At 48.3% G+C, this 26,482-nt stretch overlaps 1 protein-coding gene across 2 annotated transcripts in view; it reads left to right on the plus strand.

Annotated features, from left to right (window-relative positions):
* Nucleotides 1–1,291: 1,291 nt before the first annotated feature.
* Nucleotides 1,292–26,482, plus strand: part of PRKAG1 (protein kinase AMP-activated non-catalytic subunit gamma 1) — a 67,641-nt gene continuing 42,450 nt past the window's right edge. Inside the window, exons 1-2 of one of the 2 annotated variants that reach the window (XM_033939108.1) lie at nucleotides 1,292–1,487; nucleotides 21,387–21,438. Coding sequence is in view for 1 of the 2 variants with exons in the window: in XM_033939107.1 (XP_033794998.1) it covers nucleotides 1,439–1,447; nucleotides 21,387–21,438 (61 nt within the window). In the remaining variant the exon portion in view is untranslated. The remainder of the gene's footprint in view (nucleotides 1,488–21,386; nucleotides 21,439–26,482) is intronic. The other variant, XM_033939107.1, reaches the window with a different exon arrangement.

Here is a 26,482-nt window from a genome sequence, read left to right on the forward strand (position 1 = left end):
GAGATTTTGGCATGCTGGGTGTGAGGTATTTTGGGGGGGCTGCTACTGTGCCTCATTTTCTCACCACTGTTTTTGATATAGTGAAGACACATAAGTGGAGGATTTTTTTTAAGCCATATGAAGCTTAACTGAGGCTTTTTCTCCACTTTTTTTCTGTCTTCTTTTTTTTCAGACTGTGAGTATGTGTGTGATGTGTGAGTGGCCTTGCAGTGTCCCATAAGACCCTTGAATGTTCTGTTTAGGGCGCATTCTGAATAAATGGTGATTATTTGTGTCCCTATCCTTAGTTAGTTTGAAGTAGCTATCCCCATTGCCCATTTGACTTTGTTTTTTTCCTGGACTCTCTTTGCCTACACCACACTGACTGTTGCGCCTCTTTGGCATCTCTGCTCCTTGCTCAGATCAGCTGCTCTTAGCTGTATCCTTCTCTTCCACTGCCACTTCCAGACTTCCTTCCTTTCATCTATCTGCCCCATATGCCTGGAATAAACTGAGTTTGTCTACCACACCCCTTCTCTTATCTTGTTTAAAAGCAGACTGAAAACCCACCTTTTTGTGTAGCCTTCAATCCATAACCCCACTGTCCTAGCCAGCAGATTAACCATTCCCCTTAACTGTATCCATGGCATCCTGTTTGTCTTGTCTGTTTAGATTGTAATTTTTAAGCTCTTTGGAGAAGGGACAGTCTCCTTCCTGACTCTGTACAGTGCTACATAAGTCTGGTAGTGCTGTAGAAATAATAGTAGTAGTAGTAAAACTACTGTTACACTAGAAATAGAATTTGCTTCCTGTATCTTTCGCCATTTGTCCTCCTGGAAATGATTCATTGGCATGTTCTGCTTTGCACCTAATTCAGAGCATTTCTTTTAGCGTTATAACTGTTTTGTTTTAAACTTTGTTTATTTTATTTTTTTTAGCTTTTACGTGCTCCGGACTTTTCTGGCTTTTTTTCAGCTATCACTAAAAAATGGCACGCAGGAACTCAATTGCCCCGTCCCAGTGAGTTTTGTCACGGTCACTGTCCCTGCCCCATTCCTGTAAGCTCTGCCTTAACCGCACACGCCTCGAAAACTTATGATTTTAAAATGTTTGAGGCTTATAATGACAGAGCTTGCAAGAGTAGGGCAGGGACGGGAAAATGAGTTCCCGCTGGGACGGTGAAAGATTTGTCCCCCATGTCATTCTCTACCTATCACGCCTCTGATTGGCTCCGGGGCGGCTCATTAAGTGTATTCGCGGCAGCATAAATAGTTCACAGGAAGACGCAATTTCTTTTTCCAGTTCCGTCGCGGACGTTACGTAGTCTGGCGGATGGGGAGGAGCCAAGTAGACTAGAGAGCCTGCGCAAGAAAGATAGGCCAGTGTGGGCGGAAGTGAAGCTTGGTAGAGCCGCAGTGCGGCCGTTCCTGGGTCAGCCGTGGAATCTTGAGCGTCCGCCATGGAAGCGGTGAGAGGGGCGGGGGAGAGAGAGAAAGACCAAATCTTATGTGAGCCAACTGTATAGATGCCGAGCCCCTCCTGTGTCCGGGGAAGGGTTATTTGTGTTGCATTTAGCTCCCCCCGCCATCCTTTTGAAAAGCTGGCTTCTATATTTTAAGAATGAACTTGCCATGTAAGACATTGGAAACATAGAGTGAATATTATTAACACTAGAGAATCCCTGAGAGCAGCACGAGTTGAGAACGGTTTTAATACATAGCCACAAACAGGAGACAGTGACGAAACACGGTGTGTGAGATAGTTACAACACGGAGAGTGACAAGGCACGCTCCCATTCAAGTGGTGCTTTAACCCTTTCAGGACCAAGGGACATATTTGTCCCATAACTTTAAAATCCTATAAATTTTGATTGGGATAGTCTACAGTTCTAAATTTGATATGTACGGATTCCATATGATACTGCCTTTATGTAAACAAACTGGTTCCGACATTCATTCATTAGCGTCGTTGCTAGATTGACGAGAAGATTCACTTGCCACACTGTCCATAAGCCAGAAGTGTGATTTTTTTAAATAAAAATGATATTTCACAAAAAAAATCAATTTTTTGGCATCTGCAAGCCCTTTTTACCATAAAAATGTCGTCAAAACCACAAAAATTGGCCTACGATCCTTATGGTCCTGAAAGGGTTAACACCGTGAGATCATGTTGAAAGAAATGTGTGTTTGCTCACTAGGTAGTTTGGTAACTCTGTTTTAAAAGAATTGAACGTGTCAATTGTTCATAGAGTTGTTTTATGAATGAGTTACGAATTGAGAGAATTTATACTGTAGGTCTAATAATTGGATTAGACTGAGCAATAGGTAGGGAGGTATAAGATTAAGTTGGGTGGCCCTGGCGAGACTGTGATTAAGGAGAGGAGGAGTAGCCTAATGGTTAATGGGGGGAACCTACCATGCCTTTAATGATGGTCGCTTAACCGGTTCCAACCAGTTTAGCGTGGAAGTATTCTACTGCCCAATTATCAAAAGGGCTCACTGTGGTCTTTTCCGATCTTCTTGGCAGACTCCAGCCTCTGCGATGCAAATGTATTACAGTAAGGTCATTAATATTTAAACGAGCACTCCAGGTGATTCTCTTATCGCCGAGTGATTCCCTAATTTTGAAGATTTGCGGACAAAATTTTCCGGCAGGGTCTGAGCTGTCGTAGTCTTACTTTCTGGTCAGTGCCTGAGCGCTGATTGGCTCAGGCATTGACAGGAAAGTAAGAAAGATCAGACCTCCCTTCCCTCCCCCCCCCCCAAATAAAAAATGAAGGATTGCAGGAGTGATGCCCATTCTTCCGCAGCCAGGGTCCCCATCCCCCTGATGCCCACTTCCTCTTCCTGGCGGTGATTCTCCCCCCCCCCCCCAAACAAGCCCCCAGCAACTGCCCCCTCCCCATGACAGAAGGGATGCTCACTCCTTCTTGCTGCCAGTGATTCCCATCCACCCCCACCAACCCACCTCCAGCAGGAGGGATGACAATTCTCCCAACACTCCTAATTGGCCTGGGCCAATCAGCGCTTTAAACCCCTTTCCCAGTGCTTCAGAGGAAAGGCCTTACCAGGGCTGCCCGCAAGCAGCCTGTTTTGAGGCTGCCTCCTGCTGACCAACTGCGCTTTGGGTAAGGGAGGCAGAGAGCAAGGGGTTTCACTGCTCAGGACCGCCACTTGTTTCTGCCATTTTGGGGCTTGAGGGAGAAGGGCTTTGCGGCTCAGGACTGCTGCTGCACTGGTGGGGTGGGGGGATTAAGATCTGTGTTCTAACGCAAAACTCTCAATCAACCAGAAGAACAGTTATCCGGCATCCACCAATCCCCATGGTGCTGGATAACTGAGATTCTACTGTAGTAGTAGCAGCTTCTAAAATATTCTTAGACTAAGTGGATGATCTAAATAGTACTACATCTTAGTAGCACTACAAAAATGATTAGTAGTAAATAATAGCTTAAATGTTTATCTTAGACTAAGTGGCTAGTCCAAAGGGCGCTCTCTAAAGTTAAAAGGGAATAGATTCTGTACAAACGTAAGGAAGTTCTTCACCCAGAGAGAGTGGTGGAAAACTGTGAATGCTCTTCTGGAGGCTGTCATAGGGGAAAACACTCTCCAGGGATTCAAGACAAAGTTAGACAAGTTCCTGCTAAACCAGCAGCAGCAATTCTTATGTTATGATGTTGTCAATTTTATATTTGAAAGAAGACCTGCAAAAGTTGTTTATTAATTTTGTATGTGTCTGTGTAGTTGGGGTGAGCATACTTTGATATATTGTGTTTAAAATTCAGTGCATAAAGCTGCTTTGGACTATTTGAATCTTTGAAAGTGGTTCAGGTTTGCAATTTGGGCAAAAACCAAGACTGGATCAGCCTATGATATGGAGCCAAGAGGTAATTTTTGTGTGTTCAGGGAAATCTGTCCTGCCAGACTAACTTGATATTGTCTTTTTAAAAAATGCTAGTATCGTAGACTGCAGCAACAACAAAAATAATTTCACTCGGCATCCTATAGGAATTTTAAGAGCAGAAATATGTGAGAGGCCTGAGCTCAGATCTCATTAGACTGTTGGGGGCTGGAGATCATTCAGAGCAGTTACAAGCTCAAATTTGCTCAGCCTTTGACAGACTGGTTTGTGAACTCCCTGTCGGGACGATTGGAGAAAGCAAGTAAGGCTGCAGCTACAGTTCAGAGGCTGTTAGATGTTCAGGCCATATAGTTTGTGCCTTCCAAAGATTCAGGCAGATACTTCATTTATGTCATGCCTAAGAAAGGCTCAAATGATTGGAGACCCATTCTGGATCTTACACACATCAATGCAACACTGAAAATTCTGCACTTTCACATGGAGACAGTATGATCAGTCATAGTGGTGGTAGTGCCAGGGGAATTTCTGATCTCACTGGATTTGACAGAGGTCTACCTGCACATTCCTATATTTCCCGACCACAGAATGTTCCTGAGATTTCATGTCTTGGAAGACCATTACCAGTTTTCGGCCCTTCCGTTTGGGCTGACAAAAACACCTTGCATATTCACCAAGGTGATGGTGGTGATAACTGCTCATCTGTACAAGATGGACTTGCAGGTTCATCCATATCTGGAGGACTTGCAGGTTCATCCATATCTGGATGACTGGCTGATCAGAGTTCTGTCATTCCCAGAAGGAAAACAACCAGTGGCTTATGTGGTCCAGGTCCTGCAGAGCCTGGGTTAGATAGTGAATTTCCAAAAGATCCAACTGGTCCTGTACCAATACCACGGAGTTTTCTTCAGTACGGTAGAAGGCCATGTCTATCTTCCAGAGGTATGCTGACAGAAGCTTTGTACCCAGATAGCGAACATGTTGGCCAAACAAGCTCCATCCGTGTGGTACTACATCCAAATGCTAGGCTCCGTAGCAGCCACAATACACGTTGATCCCCTAGGCCAGGGGTGTCCAGTGTTGGTCCTCGAGGGCCGCAGTCCAGTCGGATTTTCAGGATTTCCCCAATGAATATACATGATGTCTATTTGCATGCACTGCTTTCATTGTATGCTAATAGATCTCATGCATATTCATTGGGGAAATCCTGAAAACCCGACTGGATTGCGGCCCTCGAGGACCGACATTGGACACCCCTGCCCTAGGCGAAGGCTCACTTGCGTCATCTCCAGAGTGCATTGCAATCGCAATGGTCACCTGAATCGGACTCCCCGCAGATGTCTCTGCCATGAAACCCGGAAGCCTGGAATAGTATGGGCTGGTGGTTCCGCTCACAGGCATTATAAAGGGGCATGTCCTTGCAGAATAGCTTCACTGCAACAGATACCCAACCCAGGGACATTGGCTGACCTCCTAAAGGAAGTGGTTGATCTACAGATTGGAACTTCGAGCCATTCGATGGGCATTGCAAAGGCTGCAGAAGAATCTGGAGGTTCGAGTCTTCTCGTCCAATGTTCGATCTGATGGCAATAGCAAGAAATTCTTCAGTCGAAGATCTGAGCTCAGAAATGCAAGTCTAGACACTGGTCCAGCCGTGGCTGGAGATCAAACTCTTGTACGTGTTTCTTCTGTGGCCCATGAAAGGCTGGATTATCCACAGGATTGTAAGCCATCAGGGAGTAGTCATTCTCGTGGCTCCAGATTGGCCATGTAGTCCACGGTATGCAGACCTGGTGCATCTTCAGAGGGGTGCAAGTCTTTGCGAGTCTAACCGAACCTTCTTTCTCTGAGACCAGTAGTCATAAAAGATTCAGATCGCTTTGTTGTTAACGGCATGGCTTTTGAGCGCATGTTGCTAGCACACAAGGGATACTCAGAAGTGGTCATTGCTTCTCTCCTCAGAGCCAGATACCTTATGACAGTCTCTGCTTATGCTAAGGCATGGGAAACTTTCCAGCACTGGTGCCTTTATCCCAGGACAAGCAGGCATGATATTCTCACATGTGGGTGACGTCATCTACGGAGCCCCGGCGCGGACAGCTTTTCAAGCAAACTTGCTAGAAGTTTCAAGTTTGCACACTGCACCACGCATGTGCGTGCCTTCTGCCCACTAGAGGGCGCATCCCACCTCGTGGTCCTCAGTTCAAATTTTTCCGCGGAGCAAGAAAGCCCTGTGGATCTGAGCTCCAGTGTTTTGCCTTCTCGCTGCCGCGTTTAGTTTGTTTCTTTGATCGAATTAGTCGCGGTGCTGCTTTATTTTTCGGTTCGTTTAAAAAAAAAACAAACATATTTTGTTTTTCGTTGGGCTCCGGGGGCTCCCGGAAGCCGGGGCCGTGGGACGTCGGTCGTTCCCGGCCTACTTCATCTTCTTCGTGGATGTCCCGTCCTGTTACGGGATTCAAAAAGTGCAGCCGGTGTGAGAGGTTACTTTCCATCACCGACCCTCACCGGTGGTGCATTGTCTGTCTTGGGCCCGAACATCCGACAGCGTCGTGTGATCGCTGTGCTACCTTCCAGAACACCTCCGTCGCCGCAAGGCCAGAATGGCTGAATTGTTCGCCGTCGACGCGCCGCCCAAGGCCTCGACGTCGGCCTCGGCTTCGGCCTCGGCCCCGGCCTTGACCTCGGCCTCGGCGTCCTCGGGGGCCTCGGCCTCGCCTCGGCCCTCGTCTTCGAAGTCATCGTCAGCGAAGCCAGCTTCGGGTAAGTCCTCTGTTCCATCCCCTCCAGCAAAGAAGCCATCCTCGACTCAGGCGAAGGCGGGTGGGTTGACCCCGGCCCCGCATCGGACCTCGACTTCGCACACCCCGAGGGAATACTCGAGACCGAGGTCGCCCTCCAGGGAGTGTGCCCCGGACTCGGAACTCCCCACCTTCGTGGGGATTCCGGCCTTCCAGGATCTCCTTCGAGCCCTGATCTCATCGGAGCTGTCGGGAGCCCTGGAAGTGTTGCAGCGTGCTGCGGTCCCGGCGGCCTCGACCTCGGCCGGGGCGCCTTCGGTCTCGGAGGCCCCGGTCTCGGCTCCCTCGACCTCGGGAGCCCCGGCCTCGGCGACCTCGGTCTCGGGCACTGCGGCCCCGTCCACCTCGGTCTCGGCCCCGCCCTGGACCTCGACCTCGGGGGAGCCTCCTGAGCGGAGTGTGCGGCCCAAAGAAAAGTTGCGCAGAGTGCGCCGTCTTTCCTCCTCTTCTTCCGGGTCTTCCCCTGACGCCTCGCCCTCGACGCGACCTCGGACGAGGCGCCCATCGAGGAAGTCTAAGCGACCCCGAGGCTCGCCTCGGCGCGATCGTTCCTCGTCGTTCGGGGGCGAGGCGCTGCAGGTGTCGGAGTTGCGCCTCGACAACCCGAGGCTCCTCCGCTCACCTCGTAGGAAGTCTTCCCGGGCCGCCTCGCCGAGGAAATGGGAGAGTGTCCCACGGACCCCGGGGTCCTCCCCCAAGGGTTCCGCGAGGAGGATGATTTCCCGCTCCCCTTCGAGAGCCTTGGAAGGGGGATCCTGGGATTCGGGATCTGTTAGGGATCCTCATTATTCTCATGAGGCCTCCCCCCTTTCTTCGGTGGGGCGGTCGAGAACCCCGTCTCCCCAGGCTAGGCCGTCCTCATTTTCATCCTTTGTTCAGGACATGGCCCAAGCCCTGGGGATTGACCTTATGGTAGGTTCTAAATATTCCAAAGAATTTTTAGAGGAACAGGACCTCCCCACTCCTCCTAGAGAGGTGCCTAGACTCCCTCTCAACAGTGTCCTTCTGCAGACCTGGCTGAAGAACTTGTCAAACCCTCTTACAGTCACGTCTGTCCCGTCAAAAATGGAATCGAAGTATAGGACGATTCCCCCGAAAGGGTTTGATAAGGCGCAGCTCTCCCACCAGTCTCTCCTGGTGGAGTCTGCCCTTAAAAAATCACAGCCCTCACGGGTTTCTGCGGCGGTTCCACCCGGCAGGGAGGGGCGGACCCTGGACAAGTTTGGCCGTCGCCTCTATTCAAATTCCCTGATGGCCACCAGGGTTCTAAATTACGCCTTCACCTTTTCCTCCTATTTGCGTGGTATGGTGAAGGACCTTCCCCAATATCGAAACTCGTTACCGGACTCCCAAAGAGCAGGATTCGATAAGTTTATGTCCAACCTGTCTCAATTGCGGTTGTACCTATTCCATGCGGTGTACGACGCCTTTGAGCTGGTTTCGAGGGTGTCGGCCTTCGCAGTGGCCATGCGCCGTTTGGCCTGGCTTCGCACCCTCGACATGGACCCAAACCTGCAGGAACGCCTTGCAGACTTGCCTTGTGTGGGGTCCGAGTTATTTGACGAGTCATTGGATGCGGCGACCAAGCGGTTGTCGGAGCAGGAGCGCTCTTTAGCATCCCTGGTCCGCCCCAAACCTAGGCCCCCGCCGCAGAAACCTTTCCGGCCCCCGCCGCGCCGATACCCCCAGAAGTCGACCCCGTCTTTCTCAAGACCGCCTCCGAGACGTCCGGCTCAGCGAGGCAGAGGGGGACAAACCCAGGCCCCGGCGCAGGGCCCTTCTAAGCCCGCGCCTTCATTTTGACGGGCTGAGCGGACGGGGCGGGCTCCCCTCCGCGCTTTCTCAAGTAACCCTCCCCATCGGGGGGCGTCTTCAGTCCTTCCGGGAGGCATGGACCGGGATTACCTCAGACGCTTGGGTGCTCCGGATCGTCTCCGAGGGCTACTCGCTCAACTTTGCGTCCTCGCCACCGGACAGTCCCCCAAGTTTAGCCTTTTGCAACCGCTCGCAGCTACCGACCCTTCTGACCGAAGCCAAGGCTCTCTTGAAGCTTCGGGCGGTCGAGCGGGTCCCCAAGGACCAGCGGGGTACGGGGTTTTACTCCCGTTACTTTTTGGTCCCAAAAAAGACCGGGGACATGCGCCCCATACTGGACCTCAGGAAACTCAACAAATTCCTGGTCCGGGAGAAGTTTCGAATGCTATCTCTCCCGGTTTTGTATCCTCTCTTGGAAGAAGGGGACTGGATGTGCTCCCTCGACTTGAAGGAAGCATATACCCATGTTCCGGTGCACCCCGCCTGCCGAAGATTTTTACGATTCCAGGTGGGGGACCTCCACCTTCAGTACAGGGTTCTGCCCTTCGGCCTGGCCGCGTCCCCACGAGTATTCACGAAGTGCATGGTGGTGGTGGCGGCAGCCCTGAGGTCTCGTGGGCTCCATGTGTTCCCTTACCTGGACGACTGGCTCATCAAAGCCTCGACCAGGGAGGGGGTTATCTCAGCGACCCGACAGTCTATTGCCTTCCTGCAAACCCTCGGGTTCGAGATAAATTTTCCAAAGTCTCAGTTGAGGCCGGCTCAGTCTCTTCAGTTCATAGGTGCAGTGCTGGACACGGTGCGCCTACGCTCCTACCTTCCGACCCAGCGGTTGGAAGCCTTGGTACGGATGGGCCGCCAGGTATCTCAACGATCGATGGTGTCAGCCAAGCGCATGATGATGCTGCTAGGCCATATGGCCTCGACGGTACATGTCACGCCATTTGCGAGGCTGCACCTGAGGATCCCTCAGTATACCCTCGCGTCACAGTGGCGCCAGGAGTGCGATCCGGAATCTCGCCTTATTTCGGTGACTCCGCTTTTGCGGAAATCGCTACGTTGGTGGACAGACTCTTCAAATCTGTCCACGGGGCTACTGTTTCGCACCCTTCCGTTTCAAAAGGTCTTGACCACGGACTCCTCGGAGTACGCGTGGGGAGCCCACCTCGACGGTCTCCGCACGCAGGGCCTGTGGTCGGCAGAAGACCGTCGCTGTCATATCAACGTGCTAGAGCTTCGGGCCATCTTCCTAGCACTTCGAACCTTCGTTCACGTATTACAGGACCAGGTGGTCCTCGTCCGCACGGACAATCAAGTAGCAATGTACTATGTGAACAAACAGGGGGGAACGGGGTCTTGGCCCCTCTGCTCCGAGGCTCTTCGCCTTTGGGAGTGGGCGGCCTCCCGGAACATCTTCCTCCGGGCGGTCTACATCCAGGGAGAACTGAATTGTCTGGCGGACAAACTCAGTCGACTCCTGCAACCGCACGAGTGGACCCTACACTCAGCAGTCCTGCGCGAAGTTTTCGCTCGCTGGGGAACGCCACAGGTGGATCTGTTTGCCTCCCCGGAGACACACAGACTACCACTGTATTGTTCTCGGATGTACTCGCGGGATCGTCTGGAGGCGGATGCCTTCCTCCTCGATTGGGACGGGAGGTTCCTGTATGCATTCCCTCCCTTCCCTCTGATCATGCGAACGTTAGTACATCTCAAATCGTCCACGGCCACGATGATTCTCATAGCACCTCGGTGGCCGCGTCAGCACTGGTTCTCCCTGCTGCTTCAGCTCAGTGCCAGGGAACCTCTTCTTCTGCCAGTCTTTCCATCTCTGCTGTCTCAGAGTCAAGGATCCATGTTACATCCCAATCTGCAGTCATTGCACCTGACAGCTTGGTTTCTTGCGCCCTAACTTCTCCGGATCTGTCCCAATCGGTAAAAGATGTGTTGGAAGCCTCCCGCAAGATCTCGACGAGGCTCTGCTATTCGCAGAAGTGGACCAGGTTCTCCACCTGGTGTTCGTCTTTTCACCTGGATCCGGTAGCGGTTCCGGTATCCTCGGTTTTGGACTACTTATTCCATCTGTCACGCTCGGGCTTGAAAACCACTTCGGTGCGTGTTCATCTTAGTGCGATTTCCGCTTTCCACCAACCCCTGGATGGACGCCCCCTGTCAATCCATCCCTTGGTGACACGCTTCATGAAGGGGTTACTCAGGGTTTGTCCCCCTCTTAAGCCTCCTCCTGTCGTGTGGAATCTGAATGTGGTTTTAGCTCAACTGATGAAACCCCCTTTTGAGCCACTCAACAAGTCCCCCTTGAAATTGCTGACTTGGAAGGTGGTGTTTTTGATTGCCCTCACCTCCGCTAGGCGGATTGGGGAGCTACAAGCCTTGGTTGCGGACCCCCCTTTCACCGTCTTCCATCATGACAAGGTGGTTCTCCGCACCCATCCTAAGTTTGTCCCTAAGGTTGTTTCTGATTTCCACCTCAATCAGTCCATCGTCCTTCCCGTGTTCTTTCCTAAGCCCCACTCCCATCCTGGCGAGACGGCGCTTCACACGCTTGACTGTAAGAGGGCGTTGGCGTATTACCTTCAACGCACCAGGTCTCATCGGAAGGTCCCTCAATTGTTCCTGTCCTTCGATCCCAATCGATTAGGGCACCCAGTTTCCAAGCGCACTCTGTCTAACTGGTTGGCGGCTTGCATTTCCCTTTGCTATGCTCAGGCTGGCCTCCCTCCCCCGGGTCGAGTCACGGGGCACAAGGTCCGAGCAATGGCAGCCTCGATAGCTTTCCTCCGTTCCACTCCGATGGAGGACATCTGTAAGGCTGCCACTTGGTCTTCGGTTCATACATTCACATCTCATTACTGCCTGGACACCCTATCCAGGAGTGACGGCCGGTTTGGCCAGTCAGTCTTGCAAAATCTATTTTCCTAAATTGCCATCCTCCCACCTACCCTTTTGTGATTGGCTTGGAGGTCACCCACATGTGAGAATATCATGCCTGCTTGTCCTGGGATAAAGCACAGTTACTTACCGTAACAGGTGTTATCCAGGGACAGCAGGCATATATTCTCACAACCCGCCCGCCTCCCCGGGGATGGCTTCTATGCTAGTTATGGAACTGAGGACCACGAGGTGGGATGCGCCCTCTAGTGGGCAGAAGGCACGCACATGCGTGGTGCAGTGTGCAAACTTGAAACTTCTAGCAAGTTTGCTTGAAAAGCTGTCCGCGCCGGGGCTCCGTAGATGACGTCACCCACATGTGAGAATATATGCCTGCTGTCCCTGGATAACACCTGTTACGGTAAGTAACTGTGCTTTCTCTGCTCTGATCTCTGTGGTATTAGCCTTCCTCCATTCTGGCTTTGACAAGGGACTTGCATTGGCGTCCTTCAGAGTCCAAGTTGCGGGGCTTTCTTGTTTCAGGGCTCAAGACCATAAAGCTTTGTTAGCATCTCATCTGGACATAGTCAGATTCTTCATTGAACCTTATTGTGGTTTTGCAAGGCCTCAGTCAGGCTCCATGCAAGCCACTGAAGGAAGCATCCTTGAAGGATCTGACCCTCAAGATCAGTGGTCTCAAACTCAAACCCTTTGCAGGGCCACATTTTGGATTTGTAGGTACTTGGGGGACTTCAGAAAAAATAGTTAATTTCTTATTAAAGAAATGACAATTTTGCATGAGGTAAATCTCTTTATAGTTTATAAATCTTTCCTTTTGGCTAAGTCTTAATAATAATATTGTAATTTGAACTAAAGAGACATATGATCAAGAAACTGTTTTATTTTACTTTTGCGGTTATGATAAACATACTGAGGGCCTCAAAATAGTACCTGGCGGGCTGCAAGTTTGAGACCACTGCTCAAGATGGTTTTTCTTGCAGATATTTCTTCAGTGAGAAGAGTCTTGGAGCTTCAGGCTCTACTTTGCAGAGAGCTTTTCCACACGTTCAGAGACCAGAGTTGCTTTGTGCACTGTTCATCCTTCTTGCCAAAGATTGTTTTGGCTTTTTATGTCAATCAAGAAGTCAGCTTGTCGGTGTTCCAGTCCACAATTTCTAAGAAGGACCCGATTCTGAATTACAGTGGTACCTTGGTTTACGAGCATAATCCGTTCCAGGATCATGCTCATAATCCAAAATGCTCGTTTTTCAAAGCAAAGTTCCCCATAGGCCTTAATGTAAACTCAGAAGATTTGTTCCACAACCAAAGTTTGCAATGATGGCCATGGGGTGAGTACCTGCCTGCAGGTGCTGCAACGATTCCAAAGTGGTACCTTCCTTCCCTCGGGGTCCCCGTGCGGCTGCCCTCCCGCTTCGGCCGATGCCTCTGCCGTCCGTCAGCGCCTCCCGGCTCCTATCCAAGCCGGCTGCCATCCTAAACGAGCATGCGCGCAGCTTCACCTCTCCTCTCCTGTCAGCTGCTGCCCCAACAACACACTCACCAAGTACAAGCACGCAGGACGTCCTGACAGGAGAGGAGAAGTGAAGCTGCGTGCATGCTCGTTTAGGATGGCGGCTGGCTTGGATGGGAGCCAGGAGGCGCTGACGGACGGCAGAGGCATTGGCCGAAGCGGGAGGGCAGCCGCACGGGGACCCCGAGGGAAGGAAGGCACCACTTTGGAATCGCTGCAGCACCCGCAAGCAGGTATTCACCCCTGGGCCACCATTGCTGAGTGCTCATTTATCGGGGCAGTGCTTGGTTTACGAGACAAAAGTTTGCTGAGTGTTTTGCTCGTTTTGCAAAACATTTGCAAACCGGTGCACTTGTAAACCAAGGTACCACTGTAGTTGGATGTGAGAAGAGTGGAGGGGAGAGTGGTGCAATGGTTAAAGCTATACAGCCAAAGCACCCTGAGGTTGTGGGTTCAAACCCACTATGTTCCTTGTGACCCTGGGCAAGTCACTTAATCCCCCCCATTGCCCCAAATACATTAGATAGATAAGCCTGCCAGAACAGACAGGGAAAAATGCGTCAGTATCTGAATAAATTCATGGAAACCGTTCTGAGCTCCCCTGGGAGAACAGTATAGAAAACTGAATAAATAAATAAATTCTATGATATCTTGAGGTCACCAACAAGTTCAGGCTATCTGACCACCTTTTTCTGCTCACGAGCCAGGCTAGACGTAATGTACTGGCTTCCGAGGCCACAACATTCAGATGTATCTATAGGGCCATTTTGTCAGCATATTTGTTTATGGAAAACAGGCTCCTGTTTCTGTAAAAGTGTATTCTACTAGAAGAATGGCTTTTTCATGGGTGGATGCTCGGGAGATCTCCCCCGAGCAGACTTGTAGGGCAGCGACCTGGTCTAATCTACATACATTTTCCAAGTTTTACAGAGTGGATGTACTGGCAAGAGGTCTCCACCTCAGCGTTATGAGCCAGCGCAGTGATCCCACCCTAGATTTCTGGGACTGCATTTGTACCAGAATGACGCACCTATTGCTTAAGAACATAAGAATAGCCTTACTGGGTCAGACCAATGGGCCATCAAGCCTAGTAGCCTGTTCTCATGGTGGACAATCCAGGTCTCTAGTACCTAGCAAAAACCCAAAGAGTAGCAACATAACAAGCTTCCGATCCAGGGCAAGCAGTTGCTTCCCCCATGTCTTTCTCAATAACAGACTATGGACTTTTTCTTCAGGAAATTGTCTAAACCCTTCTTAAAACCAGCTACGCTATCTGCTCTTACAACAACCTGTGGCAATGTTTTCCAGAGCTTAACTATTCTCTGAGTGAAAAAATATTTCCTCCTATTGGTTTTAAAAGTGTTTCCCTGTAACTTCAAGTGTCACCTAGTCTTTGTAATTTTTGACTGAAAAAATCGATCCACGTGTACCCATTCTACTTCACTCAGGATTTTGTGGACTTTCAATCATATCTCCCCTCAGCCATTGCTTTTCCAAGCTGAAAAGCCCTAACCTTTTTAGTCTTTCCTCATATGAGAGGCGTTTCATCCCCTTTATCATCTTGGTCGCTGTTCTTCAAACCTTTTCTAGTGCTGCTATATCTTTCTTGAGATAAGGAGACTAGAACTGAACGCAATACTCTAGGTGAGGTCACACTATGGAGCGATACAGGAGCATTATAACATTCTTAGTCTTATTAACTATCCATTTTTTAAAAATAATTCCTAGCATCCTGTTTGCTTTTTTGGCCACCACTGCACATTGGGCGGAAGGTTTCATTGTATTGTCTATGACAGGGGTAGGCCCTTTCTCTGACGTCAGAGAAAGGACGGGGCCGCGGCAGAGGAAGCAGCGCAGGGCTCAGAGAAGGGGCGGGACCGCCGGCAAAGGAAGCAGCAGGGCTCACTGGCATCGGGAACCAACGGTAGGCTGCTTCTCCGTGCAGGGGGGGGCTGGGGGATGAATCGGACATCGGGGGGGGGGGGTTCGAGCGGTCCTTCAGGGTGGGGGCGGCCAGAGGTCCTTCGGGGTGGGGCATCAGGCTTTCAGGGTGGGGACAGGACTTCAAGGGGGACAGGCAGACCTTTAAGGGGCAGAGGGCAGGGCGGCGAGAGGAGAGTCGGGACGTAATAGCAGGAGCAGGGCAGCGATTCGGGGCAGAGCTGCGAGAGGAGAGTCGGGACGGCAGGAGGTTTTAATTCAAGGAGCAGCATGCGCGGTATACGCGCGTGCACGCTATATATTTGTTTACATAAATTTTAGTTTCCCGCACGCTATACCCATGTGTGCGTTTTACACGGGTGCGCGGTATATGTTTGAAAATATGGTAAATCATGTTTGTCTGGCTTACCGGTCTGTAATTTCACCTGTTCTCCCCTGGAACCCTTTTTGAAAATCAACATAACCTTGGCCACCCTCAAATCTTCAGGTACTACAGACGATTTTAGCGACAGGCTACAGACTACCAACAGCAAGTCAGCAATTTCATATTTGAGTTCTTTTAGTACCCTGGGATGTATACCATCCAGTCCAAGCGGTTTATCACTTTTTAACTTGTCAATTTGGCTTAGTACATCTTCCAGATTCACCAAGATTTCTTTCAGTTCCTCCCCATCATCACCCTTGAAAACCATTTCCGGTTCAGGTAGGTCTCTTACATTTTCTTTAAAGATTGAAGCAAAAAATTCATTCAATTTCTCTGCTACGGCCTTATCCTACCTGAGCACCCCTTTTGCTCATTGATTATCCAACAGTCCCACAGATTCCCTCACAGGTTTTCTGCTTCTGATGTACCTTATAAAATTGTTATGAGTTTTTGCCTCTTTTGCAAGTTTCTCTTCATATTCTTTCTTAGCTGTCTTTATCAGTGCTTTGTATCTAACTTGTCAGTGCTCATGTCTCTTCTTATTTTCTTCATTCAGATCCTTTCCATTCTTTAAAGGATTTTTTTTTTTTTTGGCTATACACTTCTCCCTCAGTATACACGGGGGATGGGGCAGAGCCGGACCACGAAGTGTAAAAAACGGTGAATAACTTCTCATCCGGCTTTGACCCACCCTGCCTACCTCCTGCCTTCCCCCTAGCATCCCAGCCTTACCTGGTGGCCTAGCGGGCTTTCGGGGCAGGAGCGAACTTCCTATGCTCCTGCCCTGTGCAGATCGCCAATAGGAAATGACTGCTGTGAGTTCCCGTAGTCTCAAGACTACAACGGGAGCTCACGGCAGCCATTTCCTATTGGCGATCTACACGGGGCAGGAGTGTAGGAAGATCGCTCCTGCCCCGAAAGCCTGCTAGACCACCAGGTAAGGAGTAATCTATAGCGCTACTAGACATTTTAAATCCTGAAGGGAGGCGGGAAGGCCCTAAACTATGCTTTTTTCTCCCCCCCCCAAAAAAAAAAAAAATCACAGATAATCGAAACCGTGAACCCCGAAACCGTGAATAGGGAGGGGGAAGTGAAATAGCTTCTTTCACTTCACCTTTTAACCACTCTGGCTCTCGTTTCCTCTTCTTTCCACTTTTGCTGATATGTGGAATATATCTGGTTGGGGCTTTCACGATGGTATTTTTAAATAACGTCCACGCCTGGTTTACAGTCCTAACTTTTGCAACTGAACCTTTTAGCTTCTTTTTAATCATTTTCCTCATTTTATCATAGTCACCCTTTTGAAAATTAAATGCCTCTACATTAGATTTCTTTTGCGACGTCCCTCCCAGTATCAGCTCAAATTTGATCACATTGTGATCACTGTTTCCCAGTGGACCCAAAACAGCTAACTCCTGTACTATACCTTGCATTCCACTGAGGACCAAATCTAAAATAGCTCCCCCTTTTGTCGGTTCCCGGCCAGTTGCTCCAAGAAGTAGTCATTTATGATGTCTAGAAACTTTACTTCCCTAGCACTCATCGATGTAACGTTTAACCAGTCAATGTTGGAGTAATTGAAATCACCCATTATTATACTGTTGCCCAATTCTCCAGCTTTCCTAATCTCTGAAAACAATTCTTCATCTGTCTGCTCATTTTGTCCCAGGGGGGGGTCGGCAAATGCAGTTGTCGCTAAAGCTGTTAAAAACAGGCATACTACGATTGCTAGCTTTAGTGCATCTGGGCCCTAATCTTTTGTTAATGACAAAGCAATCAGTAAGAGCAACGGGGAGGGGGGGGGGAATTCTGCCTTGTACCTCTTCCTATGGAAAATTCAGGGGAGAGTCTACCATTATTTCTGAATCTTGCCATCTGTTTGCTGTGTAGTGTCTTGATTACTCTTAAGAATATAGGACCACAAATAAAAGTTTCTACAACTTGAAGCAGCAATGGCCACCCTACCTTGTCAAGTGTCTTCTCTTTATCTAATGCTAGGAAGGCCATGGAGAGGTTTTTTTTTTTCTCTTAGTACAGTGCTCGACTACTCCCAGTATCTGAAGAATTTCTACCTTCGATGAAACCTGTCTGATCCTTCTAAACTAATGATCAGATTAAAACCAATATGTTTAGCCTCCCTGAGAAACAGATGCACAAGCTTCAGTCTCAGAAGCAGGAGCTGTATGCTCCTTAGGCCTGGGATTACCTGTACCTCTTTGGATCTGTGTCGGCAGTTCTGGAGGATAGTGCCTTGATCAAAATTCATATGTAACTATTACAGTCAGAATTTCTCACTTGCTGGGTTGCTTGGACTCTGAAGCTCAAAGGAGCAGCTTTTCCTTTCAGGGGTGCTGTGTTAGAACCTGGCATGGTAGAAGAATCCTCCACACTTGCTCAAGGGTATCCCTCTGGATTCTCTTGAGTGGATAATTATAACCACCGATATATGTCTTAAGAGAGAGCTTGAAACTTTTTTGTTGTTGTTGTCACAGAGCTGGAAACTTTTACGAGCCCATGGTTTTAACCCATGGGTTGAAAGCTTGGCTGCACCACGTGTTAAAACTACAGAGTCAGGGCAGAGAGCAGGAGTTTTTAAACAAGCGACTGGTCCTCAGCAGTCGCTTGTTTTTTGATCGGGCAGCCCAGTCGGTGTTGCTGAAATTGTTTTGTGAATCGCGTCCTCCTACTTTGCATGCCGTTCTCCCTCATTTGCATGCATGGATCGTATCGGAGGATGATCGGCACAGAGGTTAGTGAATCGGGTCGGTACACAATCGCAAACATGATCAGTGGGCTTAGTGAATCTATCCCACAGTTTCCTGGGGATTGTTCCAAGCCCGCTCCAACAGAGTATATACCCTCCGAATATTGTCGCTCACCTGTTGACCCGCAATAAATCCAGATTGATCTGGATATACTAGGCGAGGAGCCCAACTCTTTAAACGGTCAGACAACACTCTTGTAAAGATCTTAGTGTCCACTCTCAATAGAGAAATCAGATGGGCGCAATTCAGCGGATCCTTCCCCTCCTTGGCTAAAATAGTGACCCTCGCTAGGCACATAAAGAAGGGCAATTGACTGTCGCTCTCCAAGGAATTGAGAAAGCTCAGAAGGGGTGGCAGAAGCATGTCTTGATAGCACTTATAATACTAAACGGTAAATCTGTCCAGCCCTGGTTATTTCCCCAACTTCATGGATCATAAAGCCCGTCAAGCTTTCAGCAACGTAATAGGTCAATCCAGCCTCACCACATCCCCCTCCTCAATCTGAGGCAATGTAAGAGAGTCAAGATATTGTTCCAGTCCCGCCTATACCTCCACCTTCAGAGTATAAATTATTCTACAAACTCATATAGCATCCTCCCTCTTCAAAAGCTCTCCCGAGGCTGCCTGAATAGGAAAGATATTATTCCGTGACTGGCGAGCCTTCAACTGATGTGCTGCCTTAGAAAATTCAAAATATTTCTTCCTCAACCATTACACTCACACCATGTGCGATGCGACCCAACTGCTTCTCAGCTGCTTTCTCCTTTTTTTTTTTTTCTGTCGCCATGGATTACACCCATGATCAGCTGCCACCTGTAGCAGTTACATGGGCGGATTACCGCCTGGAATTTTTTCAGGACTTGGCAGCCTGCATGCTACAGAAGCACCGCTTCTTTCGAGAGGTCACTTGGGCGCTCACTAGAGCTAATGTGAAATGCAGATGGTCTTATCCATTTGGGCTTATTACTAAGAATGATGTGCGTACTAAGGTCTCCTCTTTGAGGGAAACTTGGGCATTGCTACAGAAGGAAGGTGTAGAGATCCTGGAAGATTCTGGCCAACATATGGGGGGTCATACAGAATGCACGACAGAGACTGGCAAGCTTCAGATGGCAAAGAGTTGAACGAGGGGCTCGTGGAAATGTACAGTCATCTGCAGTGGCTCCGTCTGGATGTTATTGATTTGCAGAGGATTGCTGATGCTTTATTACTGCTACTTTTTGATATTGGACTATTGAAAGATCTTTATCAGCTTGGCTGTTCATGGACCTTGATCTATAGTGCTCTCTCATGTGCTATAACACTATGATGGGAGACTGGGGGCTACGGCCCTGTAGGGGGTTAGAAATGGATGAGAATGGATGTGTGAGTACATGGGAAACATGTGGACTATTAGGGGAGAGGGGAGTGTTTTCTATGGGGATCTATATGGTAATTTGTTCATTGTTGGGTCTCGGGCAATGGAGATTAGTTACTTCCTTGGTATAAGGTGGGAGGTCTTGTTGATCCCATTTGGAGGGAGGGGGTGGACGGGAAGATGGGGGGGCTAGATGAAGTACAGGGGTGGGGGGAAGATGGGGGATGGGGATAGAGAGAGGGGTAGGGAATGGGGCTATAGTTTCTCCTTCTTTAATTCTCAGCAAACATGGTGGGGTAATGTTATAAATTAGAGGAATTCCTCAGGGCTAGATCAGAGCTACCAGTTTAAGCTCCCATCCGTGTTGTTGACATCACTTCCTCTGAGTGTACCTTTTAAAAGTTTTCTTGTCTTTAAGTCAGCAGCAGCAATTTATACAGCCTGTTTGCACCATCTCCAGAACCTTCTCTATGACCATAGAAACATAGAAGATGACGGCAGATAAGGGCCATAGCCCATCAGGTCTGCCCACTCTACTGACCCACCCCCAAGTCTACTATCCTAGGGGTCCCACTCCTGGTGACAGGTTCCCTTGGCTTAACCCTCTAAGGGATCCCATTTGCTCTTAAATTCTTGCACGCTGTTTGCCTCGATCACCTGACCGGGAGCTCGTTCCAAGGATCAACCACTCTCTCGGTGAAGAAATATTTCCTGGTGTCGCCATGAAATTTCCTGCCCCTGAGTTTGTGGCTGAGGGTCCTTTGAGAAAGAGAATCTCCTCTTCCATCTTGATACGGCCGGTAATATACTTAAACGTCTCGATCATGTCTCCTCTCTCCCTACGTTCCTCGAGTGAGTATAGTCACAAATTTTTCAGCCTTTCCTCGTATGATAAATCCTTGAGCCCCGAGACCATCCTGGTGGCCCTCCGTTGCACCGACTCTACTTTCAGCACATCTTTTCGGTATTGTGGCCCCCAGAATTGCACACAATATTTCAAATGAGGTCTCACCATGGTTCTATATAATGGCATTATGACTTCAGGCTTCCGGCTGACGAAACTCCTGCGGATGCAACCTAACAACTGTCTTGCCTTAGATGAAGCCTTCTCCACATGATCAGCAGTTTTCATGTCTGCGCTGATGATCATTCCCAAGTCTCGTTCTGTTGAAGTTCTAGCTAAGGTCTCACCATTTAAGGTGTAAGTTCTGCACGGATTTCTGCTGCCGAGGTGCAGAAGCAGGAAGTTATGTTAGAGAGAAGGCTCTGTGGGGTGACTGGACAAAAGCGCATGAGACAAACGCACACCAACATTTGAGAGCGGACAATTGAGTGCAAGACTTCAGCGCGCCGCTCTAAAAGCTTATTTTAAAGGGCTCCGATGAGGGGTGTGGGGGAGAACCCCCATACTTTACTTAATACTGTTCGCGCTGCTGTGTTGGGGTGGGGGTGGTGTAAGCCCCACATTATACAGAAAACTTAACTTTTTTTCAGGGAAAAGTTAAGTTTTCTGTATAATGGGGGGGTTATAACCCCCCAAAACCACCCTCAAATGCAGCGCCAACACTATTAAGTAAAGTGTGGGGGTTCCCACACACACACCTCCCATCGGAGCCCTTTAAGCTTTTTGTGTGGCGCGCTGAAGTCTTGCACTCAATTGTCCGCTCTCAAATGTCGGCGCACGTTTGTCTCGCGCGCTTATGACTTTGAACCCTCTGCAGTTGCTATATGAAATTCTGCTGCCGACTGCTAGAGCCAAGAAATCCTTTAAAAATTACATTTGGGGGAAGGGAGCAGAGGATTGAGAGGCAAGGGGTGATGCCTGATCACTAGCTGGAGAGGGGATAGGAGGGAGAGATGCTGGATTATTTGGGGTGGAAATGCTGGACCATATGTGGGGGGGTGCCTTGATAATTTTAGCACACTGTAACCCAAATCTTAACACCTTTTGGCCATTAAACCTGAAGTTTCGACAGAAGGTAGATGTTTTTAAATAAATAAAAATTAAATTTCATCATGTTTGCAGGTGTGCGTTGAAGCTGAAGTTCTGCCACAGAAATGTGCTGCTATCTCAGAAGGTGAGAGGCTTCAAATTTACATTTTATCAAAATGTGGAAAAATCAGGCTGAATGTACACACTATTCCTGTTGGGTGACTTCGTAGCTCACATGTCCAAGATGCTTCTCTCCAGTACAGTTCAATAGAGAATACCATTGTGCTATGGGGATTTTGATTGATTATAAATGCAAATATGAATAATGCTGTTTGTGTAAATACTGTACTGCATTTTTGTTAACTTTGAAAAATTAATAAAAGATTTAAACAAAAAACCCTAAAAAAAGAGAATACCAATGGCTACGCCTTCTATTTTCACTTAGCTTTTCTAATGTACAGCTTCAGCAAATACTCTAAGATGCTTATACTTGTTTCAATTCTTCCTCCTTCTTTACCACATATATATGCTGTCTAGCCAAAGACCTCAGAAACACCACTCCTCCGTCCCATAAAGGTGATACTTTCCGGGGAGAATATTGTGTTAGATCCTCACTGGTCAAGGCTCCCAGCTTTATCAACTTTTTATTTATCCTCAATCTCTAAATTTCATAAATTAATCTTCATTCTGATATTAAAATTTTTTTTAACTCTTTTTACTTATCTTGGCAATAGTCAACCTTATTCACATATTGGTAGATTTAGCGATAGGACCCGACATGTTTTGCCTTAGCTTCGTCGGGGATCCATTCTATAATAAATAATATCAAAAAGATTAAAATCTCTTAAATTAATTATCCGTCTCGAGTTATGTTTTACCTACCACTGCCGCTGTCATCCAACTCATATACTATCTTTTGTAAAATGGTGGCGGCATTATCAGGGCTCATTATTTATAATTAAACAGCTGAGGCCCCAGCTCCTTATGGGAGAAATTCTGCTGTTGGAATAGTCTGCCTCCTGCCCCATAGACGCAGAACAGATCCAACGTATTACCACATCAGCTGAGATTTCCCAGTCCTCATTGGAGGAATCAAAATAGGGTGGCCCACTCTATTTAAGCATTCAACCCAGTCGGCTCCACTGTGTTAAGCCGATGGATCCAACACTGCTCTTTTGCATTTATATATATATATATATATATATATGGTAAAGGAGGAGGAAGAATTGAAACAAGTATAAGCATCTTAGAGTCTCTCCAGTACAGGACATGCATCAGCAGTGCTATGGAATCTACGGAAGGTGTTGTGTTGTTTGCTATCAGTGCTAGTATAGCTTTTTGAGGTTGCTATACATCGCCCTCAGGAACACTCCTATCATTGGTGACCAGTCTCCAGCAGGGTCACCTGATGGAATTATGGTACTCTAAGCCAACATGTTTTGGCATCTCTTCCCTCCCAGGTCTGGCATTTCTCCCTTGCTTGCTTGGTCCAGTTTCTGTTCCAAGTTTTCAAGTTTATTTAAAATTTTCTATCCCGCCCTAGGGAGAACCTTCAGAGCGGCTTAGTCTAAAACAAGATTTAATAATACAATATGCAAAAAATAAAAACATCATAATACATAAAATTAGGATTCAAGGGGAGAAATACAAAAACTATAGCAAAGGAAAGGAAAATAACATTAGGGACACTCTTCTGTTTTCCAAGATACCAATAGCACTGCTCATTAAACCTGAGAGTATACATCACAAAAAAGGTAGGTTTTCAAATTTTCCTTGAACTTGCACGGACTGTCCCCTGTATATGACTTCCCATTAGTTCCCTTCATTATTTTCTTTGTACTTATTTCTTTTAACAATTTCAAATTTTTCAACTTTTATTTCTTCTGGAGTTAGGCCCCTCTGTCCCCTCTCAAGCCTGAGGCCCCGTTGGGGGCCCTCAATTGATTTTCAGTCTTCTTTCGTTCAACTCTTGATAGCAACTGAGTCCTTCAACTTCGTGTTGGCAGTTTTTCCACCAATGTCGAAGCCTTCCATTAGCTTCAAGAGCTGTTCTCGATGCAACAGGGCCATTTCAGTCACTGACCCCCATAACTGGTGTCTTCAGTGCCTTGGTCCTGAACACAGAGTCGATTCTTGTTCTTGCTGCTTGAAGCTGCAAAAGCACTCCTTGAAGGCTCAACATTTACAGCAAGAAAAGTTGTTCAAGTTTCTTCTAACTTCCGCAATGTCAACTGCATTGGACATCAATAAAGCTGCATCGACACTGGTGTCTGGACCTCCTCAGCATTGGCCTTGTCAACACCAGCTCCATCTGGTAAACCAGCTAAGAAGCATTCTCATTCTTCTCACCATTCGACTCCAGCATTGAATAAGTTGATGCATGGCAAACGACATCGCAAGCGATGTCCATCTTTACAGCGTTTGTCACCTTAGAGATGTGCCTCTACATCAAGGTCCCCAATACCTCAACACCCTGTTGCACTGGAGGTACCGCTGGAATCCTTGGTATTGTAATTACCCATTTAGGATCAGCTTCAAGAACTGTTCCACAATGAGTTGGCAGCTATGGTCTGAAACCAATCAGCACCAGTTGCTGCACTGACTCTTCCAGTACCAGCAAAGCCAGAGCAAGGCTCATAGGGGCTGCATGATACCCGTTCTAAATCTCCTGCTCAGTACAAGTTCAGATCCCGACGCCAAAGCACATCATCTTCATTGATGTCGAACCGACATCGGAGGAGGCATCGAAGTCCTTCTCGATGCTCTCTTCAGCACCATAGCCACCGTTGCCTCTCAGCGTCGCACCTCTTCCAGAAGTGAATATTCCAAGTCTTCAGGTATAGAAGACACAGACTCTGACCTTTCTCCTCATGACTACTTTGATCCAGAATACTCAGCACCAGCGTCTTGTGCTCTAGAGTCAGATCCAGCTCCTCCTCCAAGGCGCAGATCACTACCAGAAAGTCTATCTTTTACAAAATACATATGACAACTGAGTAAAGCTCTCCTAGTAAGAACAGAAGCTGAATCTGAGCCAAGGACATTGCTTTTTGACGCCCTGGATTTTTAGCAAGTTCCTAAAGATCTTTTGAAACTCCCTTTTCGTAACCTTATGAAAGATACCATGTTTAAAAATTGGGAGACTCCCCTTCTTGTCCCTGCTGCATCTCGAAAATTAGACTCTCTCTTTATAGAGTATAATCCTGTTCTGGCTTTGCAACATTAATCCCTTCTGGTGGCGTCTGCCTATTCCAGAATTTACGCCAGTACTCCTCCTGGTAGAGAGGGGTCATACATTGAACAGGTTTGGTCATAGGCTCATTCAAATCTCCATGCCTTCAAGCCATATCCTCAGTTACAATTTCCATATGATCTTTTACTTAAGGCAACTACCATATATACTTGAATATAAGTTGATCCGAGTATAAGATGAGGTACCCTCCCCCCCCTCCGAGGAAAAAATGATGACTCAAATATAAGACAGGGTGGGGGGAAGTTAATATTCATGTGCCTTCTCAGGATTTGTGCCCTGCCCTCCCCTTCCAGGCTGTACACCCAGCCTCCCTCACCCCCTTCCAGGCTGTTCACCCAGCTACCCTTATTCCCTGCCAGGCACTGCACCCAGCCCCCTTCCCTCCCTGCTCAGCCAGGCTCTCCACCTGTCCCCCCTCCCTCCCTGCCAGACTCTGTACCCAGCTCCCCTCCTTGCTCTGTACCCTGTCCCCCATCTCTCCCGATGTCCTGCAGGCCTCCACCAAGCCTCCCGTATGACCTGGTAGCCAGAACAGGAGGGATCCCTCCCATCTCCTGTCCCAGCCAACTCTGTCAATGTTTTATCTCCCTCCCACCTACCCCTGCGTATCTTTTTAAATCCCTGATGGTCTAGCGCAGGGGTAGGGAACTCCGTTCCTCAAGAGCCGTATTCCAGTTGGTTTTTCAGGATTTCCCCAATGAATATGCATGAGATCTATTTGCATGCACTGCTTTCAATGCATATTCATTGGGGAAATCCTGAAAACCCGACTGGAATACGGCTCTCGAGGACCGGAGTTCCCTACCCCTGGTCTAATGGCATAGCGGGCTGAAGCAAGCTTTCTGTGCTCTTGCCCTGCACTGAGCCCCTCCCTGAATGGCCGCCTCGAGTTCTCATGGCCCACAGTGTACCGGGTATGAGCGAGCTATCCTCGCTGCTGTCTTGTGAGAACTCAGGACAGCCATTCAGCAAGCAGCTCAGCACCGGGCTGGAAAGAGAATAGCTCACTCATGCCTGGTACACCACTGGACTGCGAGAACTCGAGGCAGCCATTCAGGGAGGGGCTCAGCGTGGAAAGCTTACTCCTGCTCTGTACACCACTGGACCACAAGGGTTTCAAAAAGAGTCAGCCGGGGATCCCTACTGTCTTGGCCTACCCCACCAGGCTATACGGCAGGCCCGGCAGAGGCCTGCACAAGTCCGGGAGGGGTTTGGGTGGCAATGACCAAAATATAAGCTGAGAAAATCTGTTTATATTAGAGTATATATGGTAGTTCAACACCTTTCTCACTTTGAACAATTTATTCCTCACTTTGAACAAATTATTCCTGTTGATCAACTCCCTGATTTTCAACAAACTACTCATGATCTTGAGAGACTTGAAAATTCATTGCCTGATCAGTCTTTGATGTAACCTCCTGGGCATCGGCTTTAACAAGTGTAGCTTTGCGTTTCAGATCTTCATCCCAATGTACAAGATAGATTTGCAAATATTCCTTGTTTGGGAGATGAGCTTTTTGGTGACAAGATTGAAGAGGCTAAGGTCACCAGGCATGAACAAAGTATGTCTACACTATTGGCCTCTAAACCAGCAAAACCTCAACCTGCTAGATGCTACCACAAACCTAGGCAGTCAACTTATAAATGTAACATAGTAACATAGTAGATGACGGCAGATAAAGACCCGAATGGTCCATCCAGTCTGCCCAACCTGATTCAATTTAAAAATTTTTTTTTTTTTTTTTCTTCTTAGCTATTTCTGGGCGAGAATCCAAAGCTTTACCCGGTACTGTGCTTGGGTTCCAACTGCCGAAATCTCTGTTAAAGACTTACTCCAGCCCATCTACACCCTCCCAGCCATTGAAGCCCTCCCCTGCCCATCCTCCTCCAAACGGCCATACACAGACGCAGACCGTACAAGTCTGCCCAGTAACTG

Source organism: Geotrypetes seraphini, chromosome 3 (assembly GCF_902459505.1).
Source record: "Geotrypetes seraphini chromosome 3, aGeoSer1.1, whole genome shotgun sequence".
Classification (NCBI taxonomy): domain Eukaryota; kingdom Metazoa; phylum Chordata; class Amphibia; order Gymnophiona; family Dermophiidae; genus Geotrypetes; species Geotrypetes seraphini.